At 47.2% G+C, this 24,612-nt stretch overlaps 2 protein-coding genes across 14 annotated transcripts in view; one reads left to right on the top strand and one right to left on the bottom strand.

Annotated features, from left to right (window-relative positions):
- The window catches only part of ZHX3 (zinc fingers and homeoboxes 3), a 66,154-nt gene extending 54,733 nt beyond the window's left edge, over positions 1–11,421 (top strand). For both annotated transcript variants that reach the window (XM_048819402.2, XM_048819404.2), the window contains exons 4-5: positions 4,046–6,987; positions 9,266–11,421. In XM_048819402.2, the coding sequence (XP_048675359.2) occupies positions 4,191–6,987; positions 9,266–9,276 (2,808 nt within the window). In that variant the 5' untranslated portion in view covers positions 4,046–4,190 and the 3' untranslated portion in view covers positions 9,277–11,421. The remainder of the gene's footprint in view (positions 1–4,045; positions 6,988–9,265) is intronic.
- A 5,954-nt stretch (positions 11,422–17,375) lies between these two features.
- Positions 17,376–24,612, bottom strand: part of PLCG1 (phospholipase C gamma 1) — a 95,012-nt gene continuing 87,775 nt past the window's right edge. For 10 of the 12 annotated variants that reach the window (XM_075118805.1, XM_048820155.2, XM_048820156.2 and 7 more), the window contains 5 exons: positions 24,156–24,270; positions 22,131–22,292; positions 20,914–21,002; positions 19,309–19,487; positions 17,376–17,986 (listed from right to left, as the gene is read on the bottom strand). In XM_075118805.1, coding sequence (XP_074974906.1) covers positions 17,944–17,986; positions 19,309–19,487; positions 20,914–21,002; positions 22,131–22,292; positions 24,156–24,270 — 588 coding nt within the window. In that variant the 3' untranslated portion in view covers positions 17,376–17,943. The remainder of the gene's footprint in view (positions 17,987–19,308; positions 19,488–20,913; positions 21,003–22,130; positions 22,293–24,155; positions 24,271–24,612) is intronic. The other 2 variants (XM_048820160.2, XM_048820159.2) reach the window with 1 other exon arrangement.

Below are 24,612 nucleotides of genomic sequence, written 5' to 3' on the forward strand. Positions count from 1 at the left end.
ATGTAGGGCTTGAAGGGACCTTCAGAGGTCAACTAGTCCAGCCCCTTGTGCTGAGTCAGGACCAAGTAAACAGAGACTATCCCTAACAGGTGTTTGTCTAACCCGTTCTTAAAAACCTCCAGTGATGGGGAATCCACAACTGTCCTTGGAAGCCTGTTCCAGAGCTTAACAATCAGAGTTAGCAAGTTTTTCTTAATATCGAACCTAAATCATCTTTGCTACAGATTAAGCTCATTACTTCTTGCTCATCCTCAGTGGCCATTGGAGAAAGATTGATCACCATCCTCTTTCTAACAGCCCATAAACATATCTTAAGACTTATCAGGTCCTCCCTCCCCTCAGTCTTCTTTTCTCAAGACTAAACATGTCCAGTTTTTAAAAACTTTTCCTCAAAAAAAGAAAGTTTTCTAAACTTTGTATTGCCCTCTCCTGGACTCTCTCCAATTTATCCACGTCTTTCTTAAAGTGTGGTGTGGCACCCAGAATGGGACACAGCGCTCCAGTTACATCCCATGTCTTCCGTACAACACTCCTGTTAATACAGCCCAGAATGATATTAGGCTTTTTTGCAACTGTATCACAGGTTGACTCATTTTCAAATTATGATACACGAGAACCGCCAGATCCTTTTCAGCAGCACGACCACCTAGCCAGTTATTCCCCATTTTGTAGTTGTGCATTTGATTTTTCCATCCTAAGTGTAGTGCTTGGCACTTGTCTTGATTGAATTTTATGTAAATTGTTCTATGGAAGGGAAATCGACTTACAGTACACTTGATTATATTTGTCTAGTAAAATAACATCATCCTTAATTTCAAGCTAAATTTACACCCTGTAGTCTTATATTAATATTTGTCTGAACCAAAACATGACTGTTATGACACCCAAAATCTAGTTGTGTCCTCAGCTGTGATCCTAGCAATGATTGCTTGGGTAAAATGCTGACGTACGTACAGACACTTTATAAATTAAGTACCCAGCATCAAGCAGCGCTATTGATTCCTCTGCAGGTGGGTCAAGCAATTCAGTTTTAGCAAAACAGTGATGATTACCTGCTCTGAAAGGTGACTGTAAAATGGCACAATGAAAGTCTTTGTTTGTTTCAATTGCTCTGTATCAAATTTACTCAGCTGATAATTAAAAAGGTGATTTTTATCTATCTGCCAACTCTGCAAACATGACCTGGGATCTTTCTGGCTCTTGCATAATCTCCAATAATAGAGATTCTGTAACTAGAACTCTGTTAATAATTCTGCTGAAGATGCACAAACTTGCAGAGACTCCAGATCTGTCTCCCACAGCTGAATTGGCCCCGCAGAGCCAAAGAGGAGTAAGAAATAATGAAAACTTCATGCAGCAAAGTGAGTAGCTAGACAAAGAGCAGATCTGGGCAGTAAGAAGGCTCATTTTCACAGTTGTTTTTGTGACTCAACATGTTATCTTTTTATAGTTTTGTGGCTGTTTTTGTTGACATTCCTAATTGACTTGATTTAGAAAGGTCATCCCAACCCCTCACGTGTCAAATTATGAGACATCAGAAATTAGGATTGGGAGTAGGTGGTGATTGGATTCAAGTCTTTGCTGAATAGTAAAACTCTTCTTTACTTAAGTATTCTGCTCACTAGTGCTAATAAATCACTTGCTGCTCCTTTCCACAGGGAAAGGGCATCCCCAAAAGGTGGTATTGAAACAGGTATTGATAATATAAAATTCACACTACAGAAAATCAAGATCACAGCATCCATCATGTCTTTTGGAATTCCAGCTTTTCCTCCAGCTTTTGCAGAGCAAAAAACTTGGCGCCAAGTTTAATACTCACTAACGGTATTTCAGTACTATTTTGTAATCTCAAACCAGCCCACAAGTTTCTTATCAGAGTGTTTTAAATTGTGCATGAGTGTTGCTCAGGATAGGACTGAACATCCAGACTCTGTTATATAGTTAGCTTATTTTTCCAAAGGTGTGGAGATTACTTATTTTTGATGAACTTGCGGAAGTTAAATTCTAGTTCATCATCTGGACTTTAAATTAGAATCCTTCGTCATCCATATCTGAAGCAATTAAAAAAGAAAAAGAAAAGTAAAAGCAGGTTTTGCATAAGCACTAAGAAAATTATTCACCTGATCCCCATGTTTCTGTGCATGACATCAGCACAGAAAATCTGATAAGAAAGCTGGTAGACTGCCAGTTCACATTGCTTATAACTGACAGTAATTACTTACCTGGATCTTCTAATAGGATAAGTCAGTTTTCAAGATCCACTTTAATTAGTGTTTTTATAAATATCTCTGTGTTACTGTAAATCTTGGTAAAGTCTGGCACAAAATCTCTGTGTAGTAGGTACTATGGGTCAGGCACTGACTCCATGGGTGCTCCGGGGCTGAGTGGGTGCTGAGTACCTACCAGCAGCCCCCCTATCAGCTCCTCCCCACCCCCTACCCCCCAAGCACCTCCTGCCTGCCGGTGGGCCTCGCAGGTCAGCGCCTACCACCCACCACAATCAGTTGTTTCATGGCGTGCAGGAGGCTGGGAGAGAGGGGGGAGGAGCGAGGACACGGTGTGCTCGGGGGAGGGGACAGAACTGGGCAGGAAGAAGCGCGGTAGGGTGGAACGGGGGCAGGGAGGGGCAGAGGTGGAACCTTAGGGGAGTGGGCGCGGGGCCTGGGGCAAAGCCGGGGTTCGAGCATCATCGGCACGTGCCTATGGATGGCCATATATTTCCAAGTGACTGTGCAATCTGGAAAATACTATTTTATTCTTGTATGCAAAAATCTATGTTTTCCCTTGAAAGGAATGGATATTATAATCCATGTAGAAGCTTTTGAAATTCAAATAAGTGACTTAAGTGTTGTTGATGAGAGAAGTGCTGTAGGTAACAGATTGGAGAGGGGTAAGAGCAGGAATGGGCTGTTTCAGATTTGCTACCCCCCTTCTCATCTGGATCCGTTTTGGCAAATTATCCATGATGCCAGCTACCGTAGACCATTTTAGACCATTTTAGACCATTTTGCAGACTGCACCAGATAAGAGACAAGATTGTGCCTAAAGACCTGTCCAGCCCTAGCCTTCAGCAGAATATTATCTTGATCTAGAATTACTATAACTTGTGAAGAAAAGACAACACACAGTAAGATTTAAAAAAAAAAAAATTAAAATGCTGAGGTGACATCTCTTTCCTTTCCGTGATCGCCTGCACCCAGGAAAACGGCCATGTGCTGTGGAGGCCTTGCACTTCCCCCAAGAACACCTAGAAGCCTTTAAATAGAGGTGTCTGAACCTTTAAAGCTACAACAGTGCGGCATTCATGGGTGCCGTGGGAGAGGGAATCTAAGAGATAAGTGTGTCCACTTCAGTTGCTCTCTTGGTGAGCCATCTTCCCTTGCAACTCTAGCTGAAGACTAAACAGACCCTGTGAAGACCATGCCAGAGAAAAAAAGCAACACAAGACACTAACAAATTCTGTACAGATTTTGTGAACTACTGCAAGGACAGCCAAAGTGCAACACTATGACTGTAGCCCTACCCCTCTGCTCAGCCCTGCATCTGAAATTTCCACGTGCAAGGCCCCCTCTGGACTTAGTGCACAGTGTAGGTTCCCTGCTTACAATTACCTGCTTTCATGGGCTCCTGTTCTTGCTAGAGGTTGATAGGGCAGAGTCAGGAGAGGAGCCTGTATGAAGAAATAGTGGTGATTTGGGCCATAATGGAAGCTGGCACATGAATTACACTGTGTGGGCAAGTAAACAATAAGCAGCCAGACACAGCCCAATGTCCAAGCCCAAAAGTCACCCATCTGTGGCCCAGTATCTCAATATTATGACTGTGTATGGCTCACATATCTAATTCTCCCTTCTGCACAATCATTTGGACAAAAAGCAAAACAATCAAACTCACTATCACCAGCTTCCAAACTTTTTCAGTTAAATATTGAAATGATTTATCTTGTGAAGCAATTAAAGTACCAGAACAATTACAATCAGAATGTAAAGCGTATCTGTTATGTCTAATGCAAAGCTTAGTAACTCTTCTCTCGTCTCTTCCTCAGGTTCAATGGCAAATGTAAACATTTGTCAACATTTGAAAAATATTCCTTTGGACAGCATGGATTTGCTGGAATCTAGAGTGCAGAACACTTGCAAAGAACAGTGCTTTATTTTTTAAAGCATTAATTACCTGGATTGGTTGCAGCGATGGCCAGCAAAAGAAAATCCACAACTCCTTGCATGATACCGATAAAAACAATTGTGCTGCAGGAGATGGACTCAGATGCTGTGGAAGATGATCATGAAGGAGCTCAACAGCACGTGTCTCCTGAACCTCCGGCAGCTGGTGACGCTGTTATTAACAATAGCAGTAATAATGCAACGTTGTCTAATGGGCATCGCAGTATGATGGATGCTGATACTTACTTGTGTAAGTATTGCGATTTTGGATCTCAAGATGTTAATCATTTCTTTGGACACATGGATTCTGAGCACGTAGACTTCAGCAAAGACCCCTCCTTTGTATGTGTTGAGTGCAGTTTTCTGGCACAAAGCCACAAAGGGCTTTTGCATCACAATGCAGAGTGCCACGGTGGTGAAACTAGCTTCCTCTGGAATGTGGCTAAGCAGGATAATCATACGACAGTGGAACAAAGTATCTCTGATGCCACCAGCAACCAAGACCTTCCAGGAGATTTTTGTGAGGAGGGGGTAGATGGTCAAGCTGAAATCATCATCACCAAAACTCCCATTATGAAGATAATGAAAGGTAAGCCCGAGGCCAAAAAAATTCACATGCTGAAGGAGAATGTATCAAATCAGCCGGGTAATGAATTGGCAATGAAAGATGGTGACCATTCATTCACCAACGGGTCTTTGCCAGCCAGCCAGTCAACGGCCAGCTCAGCAAAATCATCTCACATAGTCAATGGCTCCATATTGGGAAACGTGCCTGTTTTGCAGGCAGGTGTTGCACAACTTGTGTCATTGCAGCAGCAGCCGCAGCTGCACCAGGACCTACCCACGTCCAAATCCCTTCCTAAAGTGATGATTCCTCTGAGCAGCATTCCCACGTACAATGCAGCCATGGACTCCAACAGCTTCCTGAAAAACTCTTTCCATAAGTTTCCCTACCCTACAAAAGCTGAGCTTTGCTATTTGACTGTCGTGACCAAGTACCCAGAAGAGCAACTTAAGATCTGGTTTACAGCTCAGAGGTTGAAACAAGGCATCAGCTGGTCTCCAGAGGAGATAGAAGATGCACGGAAAAAAATGTTCAACACGGTTATTCAGTCTGTACCGCAGCCCACTATCACAGTTTTAAATACACCTCTCGTTGCAAATGCCAGCAACGTCCAGCATCTCATTCAGGCAACTCTACCTGGTCACGTGGTCGGGCAACCAGAAGGAACAGGAGGGTTACTCGTTACTCAGCCAATAATGACAAATGGATTAAAAGGAAACAGCTCATCTCTCACCTTAGCAGTGACATCTATTCCCAAGCTCCAACCCGTTACGCAACACAACAATGTGTGTTCGAGCAGCGCATCAACTGTGAAGGTGGTCAACACAGCTCAGTCTCTGCTGACTGCGTGCCCGAGCATATCATCACAAGCTTTCATGGATCCCAGCATCTACAAAAATAAGAAGTCCCACGAGCAGCTGTCTGCACTGAAAGGCAGCTTCTGCAGGAATCAGTTCCCTGGCCATGCTGAAGTTGAGCGTCTGACCAAAATTACAGGCCTTACTACTAGGGAGGTTCGAAAGTGGTTTAGTGATAGGAGATATCATTTCAGGAATATGAAAGGCAGTAGAACCATGTTTGCTGGCGATAATACAATAATTATTGACTCCATGCCGGACATTACCTTCACTGTGTCACCAAAGGAGATTGACTTAACCTCTACGACAGCTGCGATGCCTGTGGCTCATCACCAAACAAGGCGACAGTCCTGGCATCAAACGCCCGACTTCACCCCAACGAAATACAAAGAGAGAGCACCAGAGCAGCTCAAGGCTTTGGAAGGCAGTTTTGCACAAAACCCTTTTCCTCCAGAGGAAGAAGTGGACCGTTTGAGGAGTGAAACAAAAATGACCAGGAGAGAAATTGATAGCTGGTTTTCAGAGAGGAGGAAAAAAAGGGTATTGGAGGAAAATAAAAAAGCAGAAGAAATGGTCCAGCAAGAGGAGGAGAATGCTGAAAATAATTGTGGAGAAGAAGAAGACTCCTCAGATGAACTGAGGGTCTCAGGTGAAAATGGTTTATTAGATACCCCAAGCGGCAATCAGACTTCACTGGAGCGGAAAGTTAGTCCTATTAAAATCAATCTGAAGAAGCTCAGAGTGACTGAGTCAAATGGCAAAAATGAATTGCCAGAGGTAGGTGCAAATGATCAAGGGGACAACTGTTCTAGCAGGCCACCTACCCCCGCAAAAACCAAACTGAACTTTAAAAAAACAGCCCAACAGCGGCATTTGCTTAAACAAATGTTTGTAAAGACACAGCGACCAACAAATCAAGAATACGACACCATAGTCGCTCAGACAGGCCTGCCCCGGGCTGAGATAATTCGCTGGTTTGGGGATAGCCGGTACGGTTTAAAAAATGGCCAGCTGAAATGGTATGAGAACTACCGGCGGGGTATCTTCCCTCCAGGTTTAGCGGCGATCAGCGCAGCCAGCAAAGAGATCCTAGAGGACTGTTACAAAAAGCACAAGATGCTGCATGAAGATGACCTTCAGCGCTTGTGCGAGAGAACTCAGCTGAATGCACAGCAGGTTAGGGTGTGGTTTGCTGTAAAGGCAGATGAGGAGACCCGGGCTGTGTCTGACACGGGAAGCGAAGATCGATACTCGAGCACGGGCGAACAAGCAGGAAGCCAAAAAGGGACATGTGATGCCTGTTCGGAGGTGTCGGAGAATAGCGAATCTTGGGAGCCCAGTGGCCAGGAAGGCCATTCAGAACCCTTTGATTCATGTAGCCAGCAACCTGCAGTTCAGCTTGGTAAGAAACTGATTGATGTTTTGGCTGCTTTGCATAGCTTACCTGTTGTAAATAGGCTCATTCCAGCACCAAGAAGAGAAGTCAGAATGACACTGAACATTGACTGACTAGCAGTTGACACTTGTGGGGTTTAATGCCCAAGATTTATTGTTACGGATTTACTTGGTGGCAGCGCTGATCTGGAGGGGGTGAAAAAAGCCAGGGCATGGTTATGGTTAAACTGATTCATAAAAGAAAGTCGGGGGCAGTGGGGCAAAGGGTGCTACCCTTGCTACCCCTCTAGTCATGCTTGTGTTTTATTTAGCTCCCAGAGTTCAGACCCAGCGCTGCTGGGACATAGAACCCTATCACAGAAGTTAGGCAGGGATAAAACCAAGCAGGGAATCTAGTCCATCCTCCTCCAGCCAGGAGAGGATTGCTTGCTATGGTGTATTTTACATAGGGCGACTGACTCGGAGGCTGGAGGCCTGGCTTCTGTTTATTTCTCAGCTGTGTGACCTTGGGCCCATCCCATCCTGCCTCCACACACACCCTTTGTACATTGCCTTAAGATCTGTGCATGGAAAACACTGTAAGCACAAAGTATATAGAGCACGGCGAGACACGCCCGTGTGAAAGTCGGACACTGCCCTGAGGGAAGAGCACTAGGGGGCGGGGTTTCCAATGGCACTGTGTTGAGATGGCATTGGCTACCCTAACACCCCATCCAGGACTCCTCCTGGAAAACAGGGTTGCTTCTGAGCCCAACATGGATTCTTGGAAAAGGTAATCCGGGAGTTGGGAGAGTTGGCAGAGTGGGTGAGGATGCAATCTCCTTCCTCTCCCAGCAGAGCCCCAGCCATCTCCTTGAGGAGCCTCGGCAGCTGGATAGTTTTCTGTGCTAAACCTCGCTAAAGGACTGAGGCCCAGCAGATCAAGTTGAAGCCAGGCTCCTGCCTGCCACACAACTGTGCTAAGTTTAGAGGCCTTTAAAGAATTAAGTTCCAATCTTTAGTGGCTTCACACCTCCAAATTTTTTTTAAACACAATTTCTAGATGAGGGTTGGGTTTTTAAAGGGACCCTGCTCTTGTGCTGATTGAGAGGCTGATGTGGGCTTGTCTACACTTACCGGAGGATTGATGGTCAATTTAGCAGGTCTAGTGAAGACCCGCTGAATCGACCGCTGATCGCTCTCCTGTCGACTCCTGTACTCCTCCGGATCGAGACAAGTCAGGGGAGTTGACAGGAAAGCATCTCCCGTTGACACTGCTTAGTGTGGACCCTGTAGCAAGTAGATCTAAGCTATGTCGACTTGAGTTACGCTGTTACATAACTCAAACTGCATAGCTTAGATCGACTTTCCCCTGCAGTGAAGACACATCACCTTCATGTTGGTGCACATAACACAATTCATGTGGTGGGGTGGGGCCGAGGGGTTCAGAATGTGGGAGGGGGCTCAGGCTGGGTGCAGGGGGTGAGGGCTCCGGCTAGGAGTCCAGGCTCTGGGGTGGGGCTGGAGGCTTCGGGATGCGGGAGGAGGCTCAGGATTGGGGCAAAGGGTTGGGGTGCGGGGGGTGCTGGCTCTGAGGTGGGGCTGGGGAGGGGTTTGGGGTGCAGACAGCCCAGGGGCCACGGTGGGGAGAGAGGACTCACCCCAGCAGCTCTGGCTGGGGGAGAGGTGCCTCCCTCTGGTTGCGGCAGCTCCAGGGGGTCTGGGCTGGGCTGAGGGAGGGGCGCCTCTCCCCTGGCCACAGCACGTCCGGGGCAGGTCCATGCTTGGGCCGATGGGCAGAGGCGCCTCTCCTCGCTGCAGCCCTGAGCGGTGCTTAATAGGTGGCTGCGCAGCTTAGAGGGAACTTAGGTGCTGAGAGCCATTAGACCAAACTGTAAACCCTGTATATAATGGAAACCACTTCAAGCCAGGGGGTGCTGCAGCACCCCCAGTTCCAGCACCTATGGGGCCAGCCTCCATCTTGTTAGATCCCTAGAACAGGGTGGTCCAGAGGACTCCTCGCTTAGCTACAACAAACTTCTGCCATAGGAGGTGGCATCCTGCCAAGAGCCACAGCTGCCTGGGTGTAGCTACTGCTTCCTTCCTGCCCCCATGCAATTGCTAGCCTTCACGCCAGCCCTGTTCCTTCCTCCTCACAGCAGGATCCTGTTCTGTAGCTTCATTTTTTGATGCAACCAGCTGATGCTCAAAGAAAGATCTTCTAGCAGAAGAGGCCCCAGCGTTACGTGACGATTTTGTAAGCATGCGACGTGTATTCTGACGCTTGTGTATGTTGTGTCTTTCAGAAACAGATTGACCTTAAACTGCCTGCTCCGAAGGATCTGCGATTACATTTGAGGAGATTGTAAATCCATAGGCCTGAGACGAATCTCAGTAGCAGGGAGTGGTGTAAAAACACTGCCGTAATGAGACCTTTCAGTACAGCACATCAGAAAGGGAGAGCAAGAGAATCGGGCTCTTTGCACAGTGTCGTCTGCAGCCTAATCTAGAATCTTACACACCAGTTGGCCAGAGTAGGGCATCAGTAAGATCTTCTCACTCTTGTGATGTAGGATGCTGTTGTTTCCTTTCCAGTGGATAAACTTTCAGATTTCATAGTCATATATAGATAATGGAACCAACTATTGACATGCAGACAGCCGCCTCGACAAGCATAATTAATTTTGGACATTGATTGTATAGATGTATTTTTTGCATAGAAATGGACTATCATGGCACAATACATTTTTATCTTCAGCTGTTTGTAATGTGTTTGTTCTCTAACGGTTGGCAGTGTTGCATATGTCCCCAACTCTTGGGTCCCTAGATCAGGGAGTGGTGGCTACCATCATGAGTGAGAGTATGTGTGTCAGAGCAAGAGAGGAGAAGATCTGAGAAGCAACATGCCAGTCTTCGTTATCAAGAACAGGATGAATTCAGTGGGGTGGGTGTAGGTTTCTTTCCCTGGGGATGGGGGTGGAATAAGCTCTTGTACACCCTCCAATATCCAGTGGGGGTCGGGATCCAGCAAAGGTCAGGAGATAGAGTTGGATGTAATCTGTCCCCCTACAGGCTGGAGTAATTTTATTTCTTTTACGATAGGAGATGGAATGTACCACAGCCCATTACTCTCCAAGCCTCACGTTAATTACTGAGAACTAGCACTTAATGTTTCCATCCTGCCCTAGAATCCCTTTCATTGTTTATAGAGAACAAACTGTTCTTCAGAGAACAAATACAGACAAAAATTTGGCTTTCTGCTAATGTTTCAAGCCATCATTGTCTAGTAGGACTCTATTAGGCAGGCAACCAGTTTCACAGACAGGAAGCTTGCTTGTTACACTAGTTGAATTAGTCTTGTCCCACTGTGCTAATTCTATTAACCTATCTTTATTGGTCCAGGTCACCTTCCTTAGTTCTCCAACTGTAGTCCTGTCCTTTTGTGAACGAGAATATAAATATGTTGCAAACTAATATTTAGTTATCTGGTATATTAAGTGCTCACTTAATCATATACCTTTTGAATCTGTATATGTCTAGAATGTCTTGGGCCATTACTGCTTTAAAGCAGCTTCTTTATTATTTTTGATTCTAGTGTAAGTTTTCGTAACGTGGAAGGCCTTGTTCTCAGTGGCAGGAGATATTTATTAAATGGGTGAGTTTCAAGCTCTAAGTGACTTGATCCAGTGTAAGTTTCTAAAGAGATGCTGGTATTTTTAAATCTCTTCCAGCATCTCTTCCAAAGGTAGTGTTTTATTTCTACCTTAAGTCATCTTCTTGAATAGCGTTCCCCTTTCCTCAGGCCCTTATTTAGAAGGCCTTACTATTCAGTAATTAAGATGAGTAGCTCTCTTTAGTCATAGCATCTTTTGGGAATGAAAGGACTCTAGTGGGACACCTACGCCTGTTAGTTCAGTCTGTGTCAGTTAAGAGAACCATGCTGATAGAGTAGCATTTCTTCTTATGCAGAAGACAACCTTGCAACTGTACAGGTCTCGCTAAACCTTTGTTAGAGGCATACCAGCAACAATAACCAGCCTCTCAATGGTGTGATCTCAACATTTGCATGGCTGAGCCCCTACATTCTTGCTCTGATGAGCTGAGATGTCTAGTCGACAATGGCTGCTGGAGCCTCCGTTTACATAGTCCCTGCAACTGTCATCTTGTGTACCCTGAATCATCAGGGGACGGGGAAGGAGAAGATCTAGAAACATCTAGAACTAAGGCATACTCTTGATGCTACTGCTGGGAATCTGGTGACCCAAGAGTATGGCTGTATGTACAGCGTTAACTAAAGAGAACAAATACAGGTAAGTCATTTACTCTCTAGTGTCTATATACATGCAAGAGTATTTAACTATGCACATGTACTGTTCAAATGCGCAATTGATTCTTTACTGCATAAGATGTACATTCAAAAGGTACACTTTACCGAGTGCTATATAAATATGTTGGAAACACAGTTTGCCCCTTCAAGGTGACTTTGTTGGCGTACACTTAGAAAGAGCCATCTCCAGGCCCCTGAAGGAAATGTTCAATCATCACCCTGTGAATGGGTCTCTAAAATCTTTCTTTCCAAGCACTGGCTGAAATTTTTTGCGGCTGGATTTTAGTCCCACAGTAGCCCAGAAAACAAAAGGAAAAGTCTCGTCAGCTGAAGGGATTTTGGCCATGGTGTACCCAGAAAACCCAGCCTTGAAGGGTTAATGCTGCTAAATGCTCGTTTGTAGATGTGTAAAGACATCAGGCTATTTAGTCCCTTTTCGTTAGAGGAATTTTCAAATATGCTTCCCTGCAGCCTGACTTCCCTCGAGGCAGGCATTCCGGTGATTGGAATTGCACCTCTCCAGGCATGGTGAAGGTGGTAATGAGAAAATGGGTCTAGGATAAAGGTTCAGCAGCAGCCACCAAAAGAAACCTGGTTCCTTTTTTTTTAAATCTCCCACGTGTTTATTATCAACACATTTTTAATTGGTATTTCCAAAAGGGTTTGTTATAAAGAAGGGAGAGCTATTGTCATCCATGGTTCATCTAACGCCTCTGTTAAATAGGTTGAATTGAAGTAGGTGCTAATACCAAAATACGTAGGGTTTAGTGCAGGACATTAGAAGTGTGCGTGCGTCTGAAACGGAAACAATTGCGGACCAGCTCTTGGTCACTGTGAAGTGGTTTGACAGTCACATCAGCCGCACTTCTGCACCTGGTGTTGCAGGAAATGCTGTCACAATTTTGCACCTAGACAGTATTAACTATTATCATCCTCTAACCAACAATAGTTGTCACTTAGACTAGATACAAGGAGAGAATTGAGTAGATGGAGGGGTGAGCTAGCATTTACTTATTAGGAGAGGACATCTTTAAAAACTAATTTCTCCAACTCCCTCAGCTAAAAGTGAGCCTATGTTCACTCGGACTTGATGGTTGCACAGCTGTAAAAATCCTTTTATCTTCAGTCTTATGTTGTTGCTTCCTTCTTATGAATATTAGACTTCTGTATAGGAGGCGGGCTAGCTTAAAACCAGAAACTCAAGCGCTTAGTAACCTGCTATCCAGATTAATATCCATTCATGTCTCATTTTTAAAAAGAATCGTAAGTTTTCCTGATTCTAGGAATAGAATTGGCTTGCTAGTTAGTAAGAGCAGTGATCTGCTAGACAAAGCTCTGATTTTTGGCTAGCATCCTGGATTTTTTTTTTTAAACAGTATAAAATTTAATTATACCTGGTTCCTCAACTTAGTTCCTAGTTCCAGTTTCACAAGGGAGTCATTGGGATGGTGGCTTGGTTAGTTAGTGGTTCATGTACAGAAGGCATTTGCAGCTGCCTGCATTTGACAGTTACCTGCAGGTATCCAGCCTAACAGGTGATTGTGTTAACAATTTTGGTATGTGATCATGAATTGGAAATATACTCCGCAAGCTACACCCCTGTAACTCTTAAAGTGAAGTGTTTGAATCAGACTTAGCACCGCTAGGTGGTGGTACAGAGCATAGTTGCTTTCCCTCCCCTGCTGACCACTTGCTGCACAGCACGGCAAGGACTGGAACAGGAGAGAATGTGCCCTATCGGATTGCTTTTTGGGGGGCTAATACAGGCTGGAAAGGCTGGGGATAGCCAAATCATGGAAAACGGGGAACAAAGGGTAAAATTGGGGATACCATAGTGATGCCCCTGGTATAAAATAGCTGGAGAGGGAAGGCTGTACAACTAATGCCCAATTTTCAAAGATACTGAGTATTCACAGTTCCCATTGGACTTCAGCTAGAGCTGTGGGCACTCAGCAATTCTGAAAATCAGGCCCCTAAATTAAGCTGAGTTCCAAACATGGCACAGCGGGATGGACACAGCCCTATGACTCTCCATGTTTGCTTAGCCTTGCTATAATGCAGCGATCTGCAGACAACTTGCACCTGATGTTTCAGTTATTTAAAGCAGAATGGTCTGTCCCTTCCACAGCGGCCTTTATGTGTCCTTTGCCAAGACAAATGGTTCACAGCATAAGAATCAATCAGCAAAGGCAGGGCACAATGGCAGCTGTGGTATGAAACTAAATAGTCAGGTTGGATATCTAGTTTAACGACCCTTATGTGATGGCATGACTTGCAGTGAGCGGGACAGTGACAAGACACCATATTCTCTTGTATTTGCTGTCGGTGTCAGCACTTGACCTATAAATTCAGGAGGAGGATCTGGAAGGCTGAATAGCAGTTTCGTTTTTCCACATAGAGCAGCAATTCTTGATGATTGGAAACTTTAAAAACCTTTTCCCCAAATAAAGCTGGAGCCATTGATCAGAGAGCCTGAACAGAAAATGAAATTTTGAGGCTGGGGGTAGTTCAGATGATAAGATGTTTTTCAGAGCTTGGCACAGATCAGCATGTGAGAGATGAGAATACTGTGCCTTCGCATGGTAGTACTCATAGTTACAGTGACACTGTTAAACTCCTCTCTCTCTACTTCACAGTGAAACTGTGTTTTAAACGTTTGAAACCAGTCCCTAAGACAGGCAACCCTATTGACCTAACCTCCGGAATGGAACTTTGCATCAATTTTAATTTCTCAGCTGATTACAAAACAAACACATAAGCATCAGTTGAAGCTGCCAGCATGAAAAGGGGATTCAGTCACTCTCTTTGCCAGGGTAGTTCCTGCTGTGTCCATTACTGGCAATGGGATCTGCCAGGAATTTCAGACTAGTGCCACAAAAGCTTGAAAACAAACAGGAAAACAAATTAACGGAACTCTTCGAGATGCAGCAGGGATCTCTTACACTTGTCCCTCATTTCAGCAAAGAACGTACCACTCCACTTGGTCACTCATTTGAAGGCTGGCCTTAAGGAAACCTGTCCTGGCCTGGTAGATGGATGGCATTACCCATATGCTGTTCGCTGGTGCCAGTGAAGAGAGCTGGGTAGAAATCTGCTTGATAAAGTTGCACTTTTGCTCAGCCCCCATCTGATTATTTTTGTTAGGAATTTTGTCAGGAATTTTTCACCCCACATAGGTAGCACGGCACTAAACGTCAGGCTTTGGGAACACACTGCTTCTCATCAGACCACACAATCACAGATGGTGTCTTGTTTAAAATCCTCCTGATGCTGAGTGACTTGGGATTCTGTGTGGATTTATCCAAAGCAAACTAGAATTGGAGCTGCAATGGGACCTTTCATAAGGGTGGCCTTGTGGCTAGGGACAGCGAACAGGCTTGGCCGTCGTCGTCTTTGTATGGGGGAGGGGGAAGTTATTTTGGATTTTTTTTAAGACCACAATTAGGAGGGTTAACATGGCACCTGTGTGAGAAGGTAGTTTTTAACTTTTGGTGAAGGTTTTAAAGAGAAAAACAGAAGCTGTCTGTGACTGTGGGCTATAGTTATTACTAGTGCTAGGGTCGCTTGCCCCTGCGATGGACTTTACATGCTCTTATTCTGAGGGTGAGAGCTCCCACAATGCCACTTCTGAGAAGTGAACCACAAGTTTCCCTTACTTTTGTATATGTGGAGGGGGGCGAGGGGGGGTGGGGGAGGGGAGCTGGCTTGTACAGTTTGGTGAGATGAAATGAGACCTTTTCAGTTGTTCCTAAATAAAGAGCATAAAATATGAACAGGAGCGGCGTGGTGGTGTCTGCATCAGTTGGAACGGTGGGATTAAAGGGCCAGGCATGTTACCTTGTGCTTTGCCAAGAGCTCCTGCACAGCGGCTCTTCGTTACAACTCTCTTTTCAAAGCCAGTTGTTTGGGCGTGGTGAGACGTACTGCCCAGCTTTCAGCACGCAGAGTCTAACAGGGAGAGCGTGCCTGGTGGAATGGCAGCTGTGTCCTGAAGGGGGAAGCACACTTCTCAAAGGTAAGCCTCTAGGACAGACAACCCTTTGAAGTCCACGGGGATTTGGCTGCGCCAGACCATCCCTAAGCAAGGTCGCCTCAGTCCTCTGTATCTGACACACGCACTTCCAGATTTAAATCAATAAAAACTCCACTTAAATATAAAAGCAGCCATGACTTTCGATCTGCTGCCCCATTGTGTCACCAAAGCCAGAGACTTGATGGCTGAATGTAAATCAGCTTCCAGAGTGCATATGGACAGGGACAGCCTTGAAGGCAGGAGAGGGGTGTCTGGATTTTAGTTCACACTGATGTACCAGTTAGGATCACCCCAGCTAACAGCATTCAGTCTGACTGCCTTCCAATCACCACTCTGTTCCCACAAGCAACGGGTCCTGAAACACAGGGCATTAAGGTAGTATGGGCCAGTGCTGTGCATCATGGCTACTGTGGAAGATGCATTTGATTTGCCAGAATTTGTACATCACAATCTCCTAACCCTTCTCCTCTTTTTAAAAAACAAGCTTTCATTGAGACACCAGGGTCTGTGTGGCCTTCAGTACTGATGTCATCCCCCTTCCAGTGAGCCTGGCTACTCCCGAGAGTGCAGTTTGCCCAACAGAGCATGAAGACACACACTGGCAGTGCCCAACACCCAGCAGCAATGCTGCTAGACTCCCCCACATAGACTTAAAAGAAAGTGATGGTTCCTAGGGCGCATGGGAGGGTCTCAAATGCTCAAGGACTGTCTGGGCTTCCTACTGCATTGGTCCACGGAATCAAATAACTTACGCATCGTGCACTCTTCCATCCCCCTGGAAAACAGCACGACAGAATTTCCTCAAGCAGCCTGGTCCAGGCTTTGCAGGATCCATATTCCTCTGCAGCCTTCCTAGGTGTCTTGTGCTACGTTCTCCCTGACTGTTTATCACTGTTTCAGCTATTTGTCTGCACATGTGCTCCTTATATTAAGAACATACCAGGGCATATTGTTTGCTTTGCCAATTCTCCCTACCCAGCCCCCTCTGCACAAAACACAATGAGGAAAAAGTAAGTTGAGGACTTTTATTGGACATTCTGGTCTTTAAAAGAGTGACCTGAACACAATCCTCAGGCTGAGTGGGGAGTATGGCTCTTAAGTAACACCAGTCAAGAGTCAAACACAATATAGTGCACTGCAGTGGAGCATACAGCCTGCCTCAGGGGCTGTAGCATGGTCTGTTATCCTGCCTTGTCATTCCACCCCCATGATAAATACAGTCCCTTTGGAAGGCTGGAATAACCTATCTTTCAGGCACCAGCCTAGAGGGCAGGTACGAGCTCCTGTTGTGCAATTGAGTAGCCATTTATCACTAGCCCTGGAGCAGCTGTGTTTGGAAAAGGACACATTCACTCTGCAGATCATGCAAGCGCTCGGCCAGAGTTGTTCTTCCTCTCACCCTAAAAGAACAGACAAAGCTTTGCCACCTCCAAAATAAGGGTGGCAACAACTTGTCTTAATCTCAGCTGGAGAAGCCACCAGTCAAAGCAGAATTTGCCAATTGCCAGCTCCTAACTTAAACCAGAGCTACTCAGTCACGTGAGTTTCAGCAGCCTGGAGTGTTCCTTTAGAGGCAGCACTGCCAGAAACCACCAGACTGGTGGCTGCACGGCAAGTAGGAAGAAACTTCTGTGAAGCTGCACCTGCTGCCAGCAGGGCTGCATTTGGCTCAGTATCTTGTGTAGCTTCTCTGGTGAGCCTCAGCTTTCTGCACTCCATCTTCTTGCTACATGGTCAGTTGGAAATGCTCCCGCAGGGCCTCCACAGCGCACATTCCCTACCTGGTGTGCCGTTGGATGACAGAGAGCGAGAACCCACAGTAGTTCAGACCTCATGCCTGAACTGTTTACAAGGCAACATGAGGGCAGAGAGAGAGAGAGAGAGCGAGCTCCAGGGTCTGCCTGAAGGCGTGAAAGAGACTGCCCGCAAAAACCACAGCTAGCTGCTGGCGTGAAATGCACTGAAGAGTGGCCACTAGCCCGCAAGGTGCTCTTCTGCAGTGGAGCATGAACTCGGCAGCTAGGGCAAACCTCGAGAAAGTGGAGACGTTACACACTTAACACTGACTTTTTTATTGTAATTTAAAGCTAGAGAGGCCTTGTAAACTTTGAGTTTCACTACTGGACCCAGAGGCAGAGGCTATACAGGTACTTTGATACAACAACAATAGGACTGAGGTGCATCCTGCCTGGTTCTTAGAAAGTACCTCCCTATGGGGGCATGTAAAAGGAGGGAGAAGAGGCAGGTCCCTCAAGGGAGTGGGAAACATTTACATTGAGTTAATGCTGTAAAAAGCTTCCCTACCGGCTTCTGAGCAGGGCTGGGATCTAGATTTCTCAGGACATAGGCTCAAAGTGAGTTTGTTTGATTATAGACACAGTTTTGTCTCCAGCCTTAATAGCTGACAGGCTATACACATTAATACACTTCATTATGGGCGTAGTAGTAGGAGGTGGTTGGGTGGTGGGGTTTTTTTAATTTCTCCACTCAAACACACACCAGCAGAGAAACTGGAAAAGCTGCCTGAAAGTAGGCCAAAGCAGTGACGTTTCCATAGAAACCAGTTCACAGCGTTCCGTGATAATCACAAGCACTAGAGGTGCTTTTCAGCAGGCGAAGTTGGGCTAGAGCCGGTTGTCCCCATTCACCCTGGTCCTTCGCAGTACCCTGCAGGGGAAGAGAGGAAAGGGGAGGGGCTTGAGATGAATTCTGTGGCAGCGACCTTAAGCAACTGTGCACTACTCATAACTGCAGTCACTGCAAGGTCACCCGGCTCCAGCTCTGGGCCACAGGCTGGGCTGCTAAGCCCTTATTGTCTGTCTCAGAATTGTTCGATAGAGCTGGCAGAAACGTGTGTTTTGGGGTTTGAGAGACATTTCAGGTGTTTGAAATGTGGGCTCTGACGCTGAATGAAATCCAATTTGCTGAAGTTTGTTGGCAAATAGAAAATTTTGTTTCAGAAACACCAAAACCTTCTGGTTCCCAAATGAAACATGAAACTGACATTCTTGTCAGTTTCATGGCTGCTAGTCACTCAATATCCCTTTTACAGAGCTGCTGCTGGGGCTCCCAGGGTCTGTTGCTCTGGTGCAGCCCCATAATGTGGACTGGCCAAGGACCTCGGCTTCCAGACTCCTGGCCCAGGAGGCTGCATGGGCTGTGTGACTCCTAAGTGGGGCAGCCCGAGCCGGGAGTCTGGAAGCCCTGAGGTCTCCAGCCTGAGGGCAGTCTGCATGGCTGGGCTTCCCCAAACCCTGTACGCCAGTCCCAGGAATTCCAGGCTCCCAGCTTTATGGAAAGGAGCCCTCAGAGACTCAGGTTAAGCCAGGACTCTCAGAGCTTTCAAGATTCTCAGCTCCCAGCCAGGAGCCTGGTAACCCGACTCTGTGACAGGAAGCCTGACAGAGCTGGAGTATAGCCAGCCCTGAGAGCCCCAGCTACTCCTCGCTTACTGTTAAATAGCATGAGGGCTTCCTTCCTGCCCAAGAGGCTGAATGGCAACCTGTGAGATACACACCTATCCTGCAGGCCAGAACTCTGCAGATGAACCTCGCTCCTCCACCCTTCAATATGAAATACAGGCACTTTGCAGGTACCTGACGCACCAGCGTGGGCAGAGAAGCCGCACTGCCTGCTGGGCAGGTGGGGACTTTGCTGCAACAGCCCTGACACGGGACCTACATTATGACAACAGGCTCCGGTGCCTCTCCATGAATGGTAGGATGTCCCCTGTCTTAGCTCTGCCACTAAACCAAACGCCTCCCTGGTTCGCACTGGACTCCTGGTAACTTTCTCCATGGGCTGTCGAGATCAGGGCGCTTACATTCAGACAGCATCACAGGGAGACAATACGGAAAACTGACAACTAGGCAATAGAAGCTGCACTGATTAAAATCAAGGGTAGCTTGGATCCAAGGCCATGCTTGGTTTACATTGTAGGAGCTCAAGGTAGAGAGAACAAGTCCCTTTCCAAAACTCCACTGCATTACCTTCGCTCTCGGCTGTCAAAATGGTCTGCTAGCTGCTCCCGGAAATCCTCAAATGGCTGTTGGTAGCGAGCGTCGAAGGACCCTTCCCGGGCTCGGTTTGTCAGGAGCTGACTTGAAGGGTCTCCTGTCCGTTCTCGGAGGGCCGAGGCACCGAAGAGGTTAATTTCTCCATTTTCCTGCTTGAATCAGAAACAAGGGGAAGTGATTTTTAAAGCACAGCACTGGGATTGCATGCACATTCTCTACCAGGGTAACTGTGCTGCAAGGAACCAGAACTGTCTGTGTAGTTGTGCAAGCATGAAGATGGTGTGACCAAGTCAGATGTGCGAATACGCATGCAATGGTGTGCTGATGCTCTTTAGACATCTGCCCCAATTTTAACAGACAAACACTGGCTTTAGGGCAAGATTTTGTTTTTTAAAAGACCTTCTGCTAGAAAGGGAATTACCAACCCTTCAGGCAAAACTTGTGCATGGCAGAACTACATGAACCAGCCCAATGGAGATGAGATACCAGCCTCTCTCCCTCTTCCCTGCCCTAGAGGGAATAAGTTTAGAAGCCAGCGGGGCTCCTGGGCCTGGAAGCTAGAACTATACCTGGTCAGACGGGAGGTTTAGAGTGGAGGATCCAGTGAAAACCAAATGCAGCACAGGGAGGTGCGTTCAAGCTTCGTCCCCAGAGCTCTGTTCACCCCTGCCTCCTCCCACTAGGATAAACCCAGCTCAGGCAATGCCCCTCAGGCAGAGGGGTCCACGATGTGCCATGCTTGTCTCCTGAGCAGGGGCTGCCAGTTATTCCCAGCTGTGTGGTGGGTTTCACACAGGGACCAGCTTGGAAGAATCAAGCTGGTTTGCTGTGAGAGACGAAGGGGATGTTCTGGGCTAAAGAACTACACCTCTTGAGTCTTTAGGATGGAGGAGGCCATTCAAAACCCCGCTTGTGCCGCTGTGCAGTGGGCGTGGCAGAGAAAGCCGTGGACTCTTTAACCAGCGCCAAGAGGTTGGGGCCCCATCCTTAAGAGCCACCCAGGAGATCGCATCTCCAGCACAGAGGGCGAGTCAGTGCTGACTCACAGCGGGCAGTGCCACCCTGCTTCCTGGAGCGCCAAGCTGTTCAACAGAGGTCTCTCCTCCAAGCACGGACCAGGCGTACCCCGGCTTAGAAGGGAGATCTGTTGACATGAGACGCTCAGGCTGTACAATAGCAGATGGGAAGTACGAGTAGTGAAGTGGTGAGGAAACAAGGAATCACAGTCTCACTTAGAGTGTGTGTGTACACTGCAGTCCGAGGCGCGAGTGCAGACAAACCCGAGCTAGCTTTGATCTCGCTAGCCCAGGTGACGACAGCAGTGAAGAGGTGGCGAGCTGCTTGAGGGTACAGGGTGGCCTTGTACATCCATGCTGCTGCGGTTTCGCTAGATCAAAGCTAGCTCGGGTACGTCTCCTTGTGCTGCAGTCACATCTCTCATTGCACTGCAGACATACCCTTAGTCATCAGGGGAGCTCAAAGCCTTCTGGACCAGCCAACCTTTGGTTTCTAAGCCCATCGGTGTATCTGCTCTCTTGTGTTGCGGAGAAGGACAATATTCAAGTGGACCAGCCTTACCTTGCCAGGGAAGATCTCTATTTTAACAAGCAGGGAGGCCAACTCCAGCTTCTCGCTGTAGTTGTTCTTCAACGGCACAGCTCTGTACCCTGATACAAAGAGAGCACAACCGTTACTGTGGGAAGCCCAGGGAAGGGCTGGCTAACAGGGGCCATGCACAGCACAAGCAGAGCCTCATGCACACGGCCACTCCCTACCGGGCACACATCTGCTTGCTCTAATCAGCACAAAGCAGATGGGGCATTTCTTACACACCCCTGTGAAGAGGAGCCAGCACTACGTCTGTGCCCACTTAATCCTTAGGTTGAGGCTGTCAAGGAAGCTTGAGTGGTGTACAGACTTCATGCTGGCCCCTCGGCATAGGAGGTGAAATTCATCAATTTTAGGGCCAGAAGGGACTGGTCTGACCTTCTAATGTGACCTGCATAGCACAGACCAGAGGCTCTCACCCTATATGTCCTGCATCAAGCCCATCACTTCTGTCTGAGTTACAGCATCCCTTTTAGAAAGACATCCCATCTGGATTTAAAGATTGCAAGGGATGGAGAGTCTACCATGTCCCTAGCCACATGGTTCCAATGGGTAAATACCTCTGTTAAATGCCCACCTTATTTTTAGTTTGACTGTGCCTAGCTTCAGCTTCCAGGCAGTGGATCTCATTAGGCATTTTCCTGCTGGATTAAAAAGCTGCCTACTATCTGAAAAGCTCTTCCCCATTTCAAGCCCTGTGAGCATGACCCAAGGCAGCAATGGGGGCTTATTGCACCAAGGCCACATGCTCAGAAGTAAATTGAAGGGATACGGGCCTCCCCCTCCCCCCAGTGCCCTCCTGAACCCAGAAACCATCCCTAAAGGGAGCAGGGCACCAGCAGAGCCCTCCACACAATATGCATGGCTCTGCAGTTAGGACCCTAGGGGAGCAAAGCTCAGTCTGTTGGGTGCATCCCACGTGCAGCAGAATCCTAGTGATTTCCTATGTAGGAGGGTTTGGACACAACCCAGGAAGAGGGTAAGTTGATGGACCTGGAGCAAGGGCCGCTGGCCTACGCCATCCCCAGAAGGTGACCAGGGGACTTAGGGACAGAGGGGCAGATCAGAGGGGATGTGAGCACTGTTTTCTGCCATGCTGCCGACCCACCCTGAGACAGGTCCTTCCGCCACAAAGTCTGCGTGACAGCAGGAAGGACACACACACGCGTGGAGACACACAACTTTACCGGTCTTCAAGCCTTTCACTGGGAACGTGGCCTGTGCCAAGAAATTCTCGTCACTGAACATGTCCTCCTCATACACCACGAAGCGCAGGAAGGCGAAGTCGGGATTGCTGACCTGGAAATTGAAGAGCTTCTGGGGCCAGAATGGGTTCAGGCCATTGTCCGCTATTTAAAAGCACAATCAATCAATCAATCAAAAACCAGCCCCAACATTCACTTTGTCCCCACGCTTCTCCCTGTTTGATTTCTCAGAAAAATATACTTGAAGTTTGGCTCATTTAGTGTCTGGAGTGAACCCTGGAAACTGCTACCTTCCAGAAATCTTGTTTCCTTTGGCACATACAGATCTAACAACAATTGTCCAGGAGCTCTGGGCTTTGAGCTCTGTTTGTACAGCACCTAGCGCAACAGGGTCCTGGCCTATAACTGAGACTTCTAGGTGCTACCACAATACAGCTTTCCTTTCTAGCTGGCCTTGCAGTTAGCCTACTGTGTATTCAGGACACAAAATCAAAACATAAGAAACAGCAACCAGAGTCACCTTTGCTTGTGGAGCGCCTCAAAAGAAAGTAGCCAGCAGCAGACCAGAGGTTCTCAAAGCTATTTACAAGCATTCATTAATCATTCTGCTCAGTCAGGCAGTTCAGCGTTTATAAACCTCAGAGAGGGAAACTGAGGCACAGACAGCTCAAGTGACTTGCTCCATTTCACGCCTCAAGTCCATGGCGCAACAGGGAGTGAACCTAGGACAGTGGACACCCACTCCCCCGCTGTAACGGTTAAACAAACATTTCTTCACGCCTCCTTCGACGGTATGGCACGAAGTTCAAAACCCTGCCACTGTGCCTTGGCGTGTGACTGAGTCCAGCAAACTTGCCAGTCACCCTCAGTTCTACATTAGCTGGCATTTCAAACAAATGGCAAATCATTCAAAGAGTCTCCGAGCAGCCCAGCATGCTTTGAGGCGAGGAAGAATTCTCCTAACGCTTCCCTCAGGAGAACAAGCACCTGCAGTGTGGCATGGGTTACACTCTTTGAAGGGACAATGTCAACTGGAATTCTTTAATGTCGGCCCCTTTAAAAATAGATATTCATTTTCTGACAGTGCCCTTCCCCCCCTTTAAATAGCAAGTACTAGAATTAAAAGTTATCCCTTCAAAGGGAACACAGATAAGGGTTTCTGCTCCTCTGATGGAGGTTTCTTTGGATCTTTTCAGCCAGAGGGGCAAGTGACTCGTGGTGAATTTCATCCCAGCTGTCTATAGAGGGGAAAACCATGAAAATGGCTATCCCCAAAGTGCTCTCAATACAGAGGAAACACATTGAAATAACAGAGAAATTGTGTGTGTGTTGGGAGGGGAGGAGGGGGAGGGCAGGTTTGCTAGCTTCTTTCATTTACAGTCTTGGTCTCTACAGGAACTGTGGTGTTTGCAGGTGGAAATGTGCTTCTCACATTGACATGTCCCCCAATAGCACTGAGCTCACACCAGGCAGTACCGGAACAGAGCCCCTGCTTGGCTCAGTGAAGCTTTGAGCTATCTGCAGGGTGTGCAACGCTGCTCACCACATCAAACGGCGCCCACAGTATATTCAGGACGAATGTTTAGCATGAGCACGAGGCTTCCTAAGCCTCTCGCTGGCCCCATGCCTACAGGCTCAAAGGTGAGAGCCGCAGTAAAGCGTGTGTGTGGAGGAGGGAGGCAGAGGCAGCTAACACGAGGCAAGATCCTGGTGAAGAGCGGCAGGTCGATGTACAGACTGTGGAGAAGCCTAGCCTACCTCCTGTTAAAACTACAAAGTGCTGGGTCTTCAAGAGGAATTTCCCTCGTATTCGCTAACACACTATCTTCCCCCAGTGAAGATGCATGCCCAAGTGTCAGATCACACACCAGGATCAATGGGAAGGGAAACCGTTTACAAACAGGGAGAAGCACATTCTATCAGGGGCTCCCTTTTCGCAGGCACAAACTGCACCCGAGATTGTTTTGCGCCCGCAGCTCTATTGGGAGAGCCAACCCGGGTACTCACCCACGATCTCCGTCTTCTGTTTGGCATTGTCGTACTCCGCTCCAGACATCTCGACCTCCACAAACGGGCAAACGATCCCCCTCCCATTTTTGGGAAGATGTCGTGCCCCAAGGATCTAGAAAAAGAAAGAAAGAATTTGAGGTAATGAGGAGAATGGAAAATCGCCTTCTGACCTGTGAATTGTCTTACACCCACTGTGTCTGACAATCTGTACTGCAGGGTGCTCCCCCTCCCCCTGCAAGCAGAACAAAGATTGACAGCCAGCCCAAAGGCAGGACCACCCTCTGCAGAACCCCAGAATGACAGCTTCCAAAGCTGAACATTATTAACTACATATACTACTATGTCGCCCAACATGGGAACCTGTAACAGAGCCCTAGGGAATAGACCAATATTCCCTAATGCAAACACACATGTTCCATGCTAATGTGGGAAAACAGAGGATAGAAGCAGTAAC

Source organism: Caretta caretta, chromosome 13, assembly GCF_965140235.1.
Source record: "Caretta caretta isolate rCarCar2 chromosome 13, rCarCar1.hap1, whole genome shotgun sequence".
NCBI classification, from domain to species: Eukaryota; Metazoa; Chordata; order Testudines; family Cheloniidae; genus Caretta; species Caretta caretta.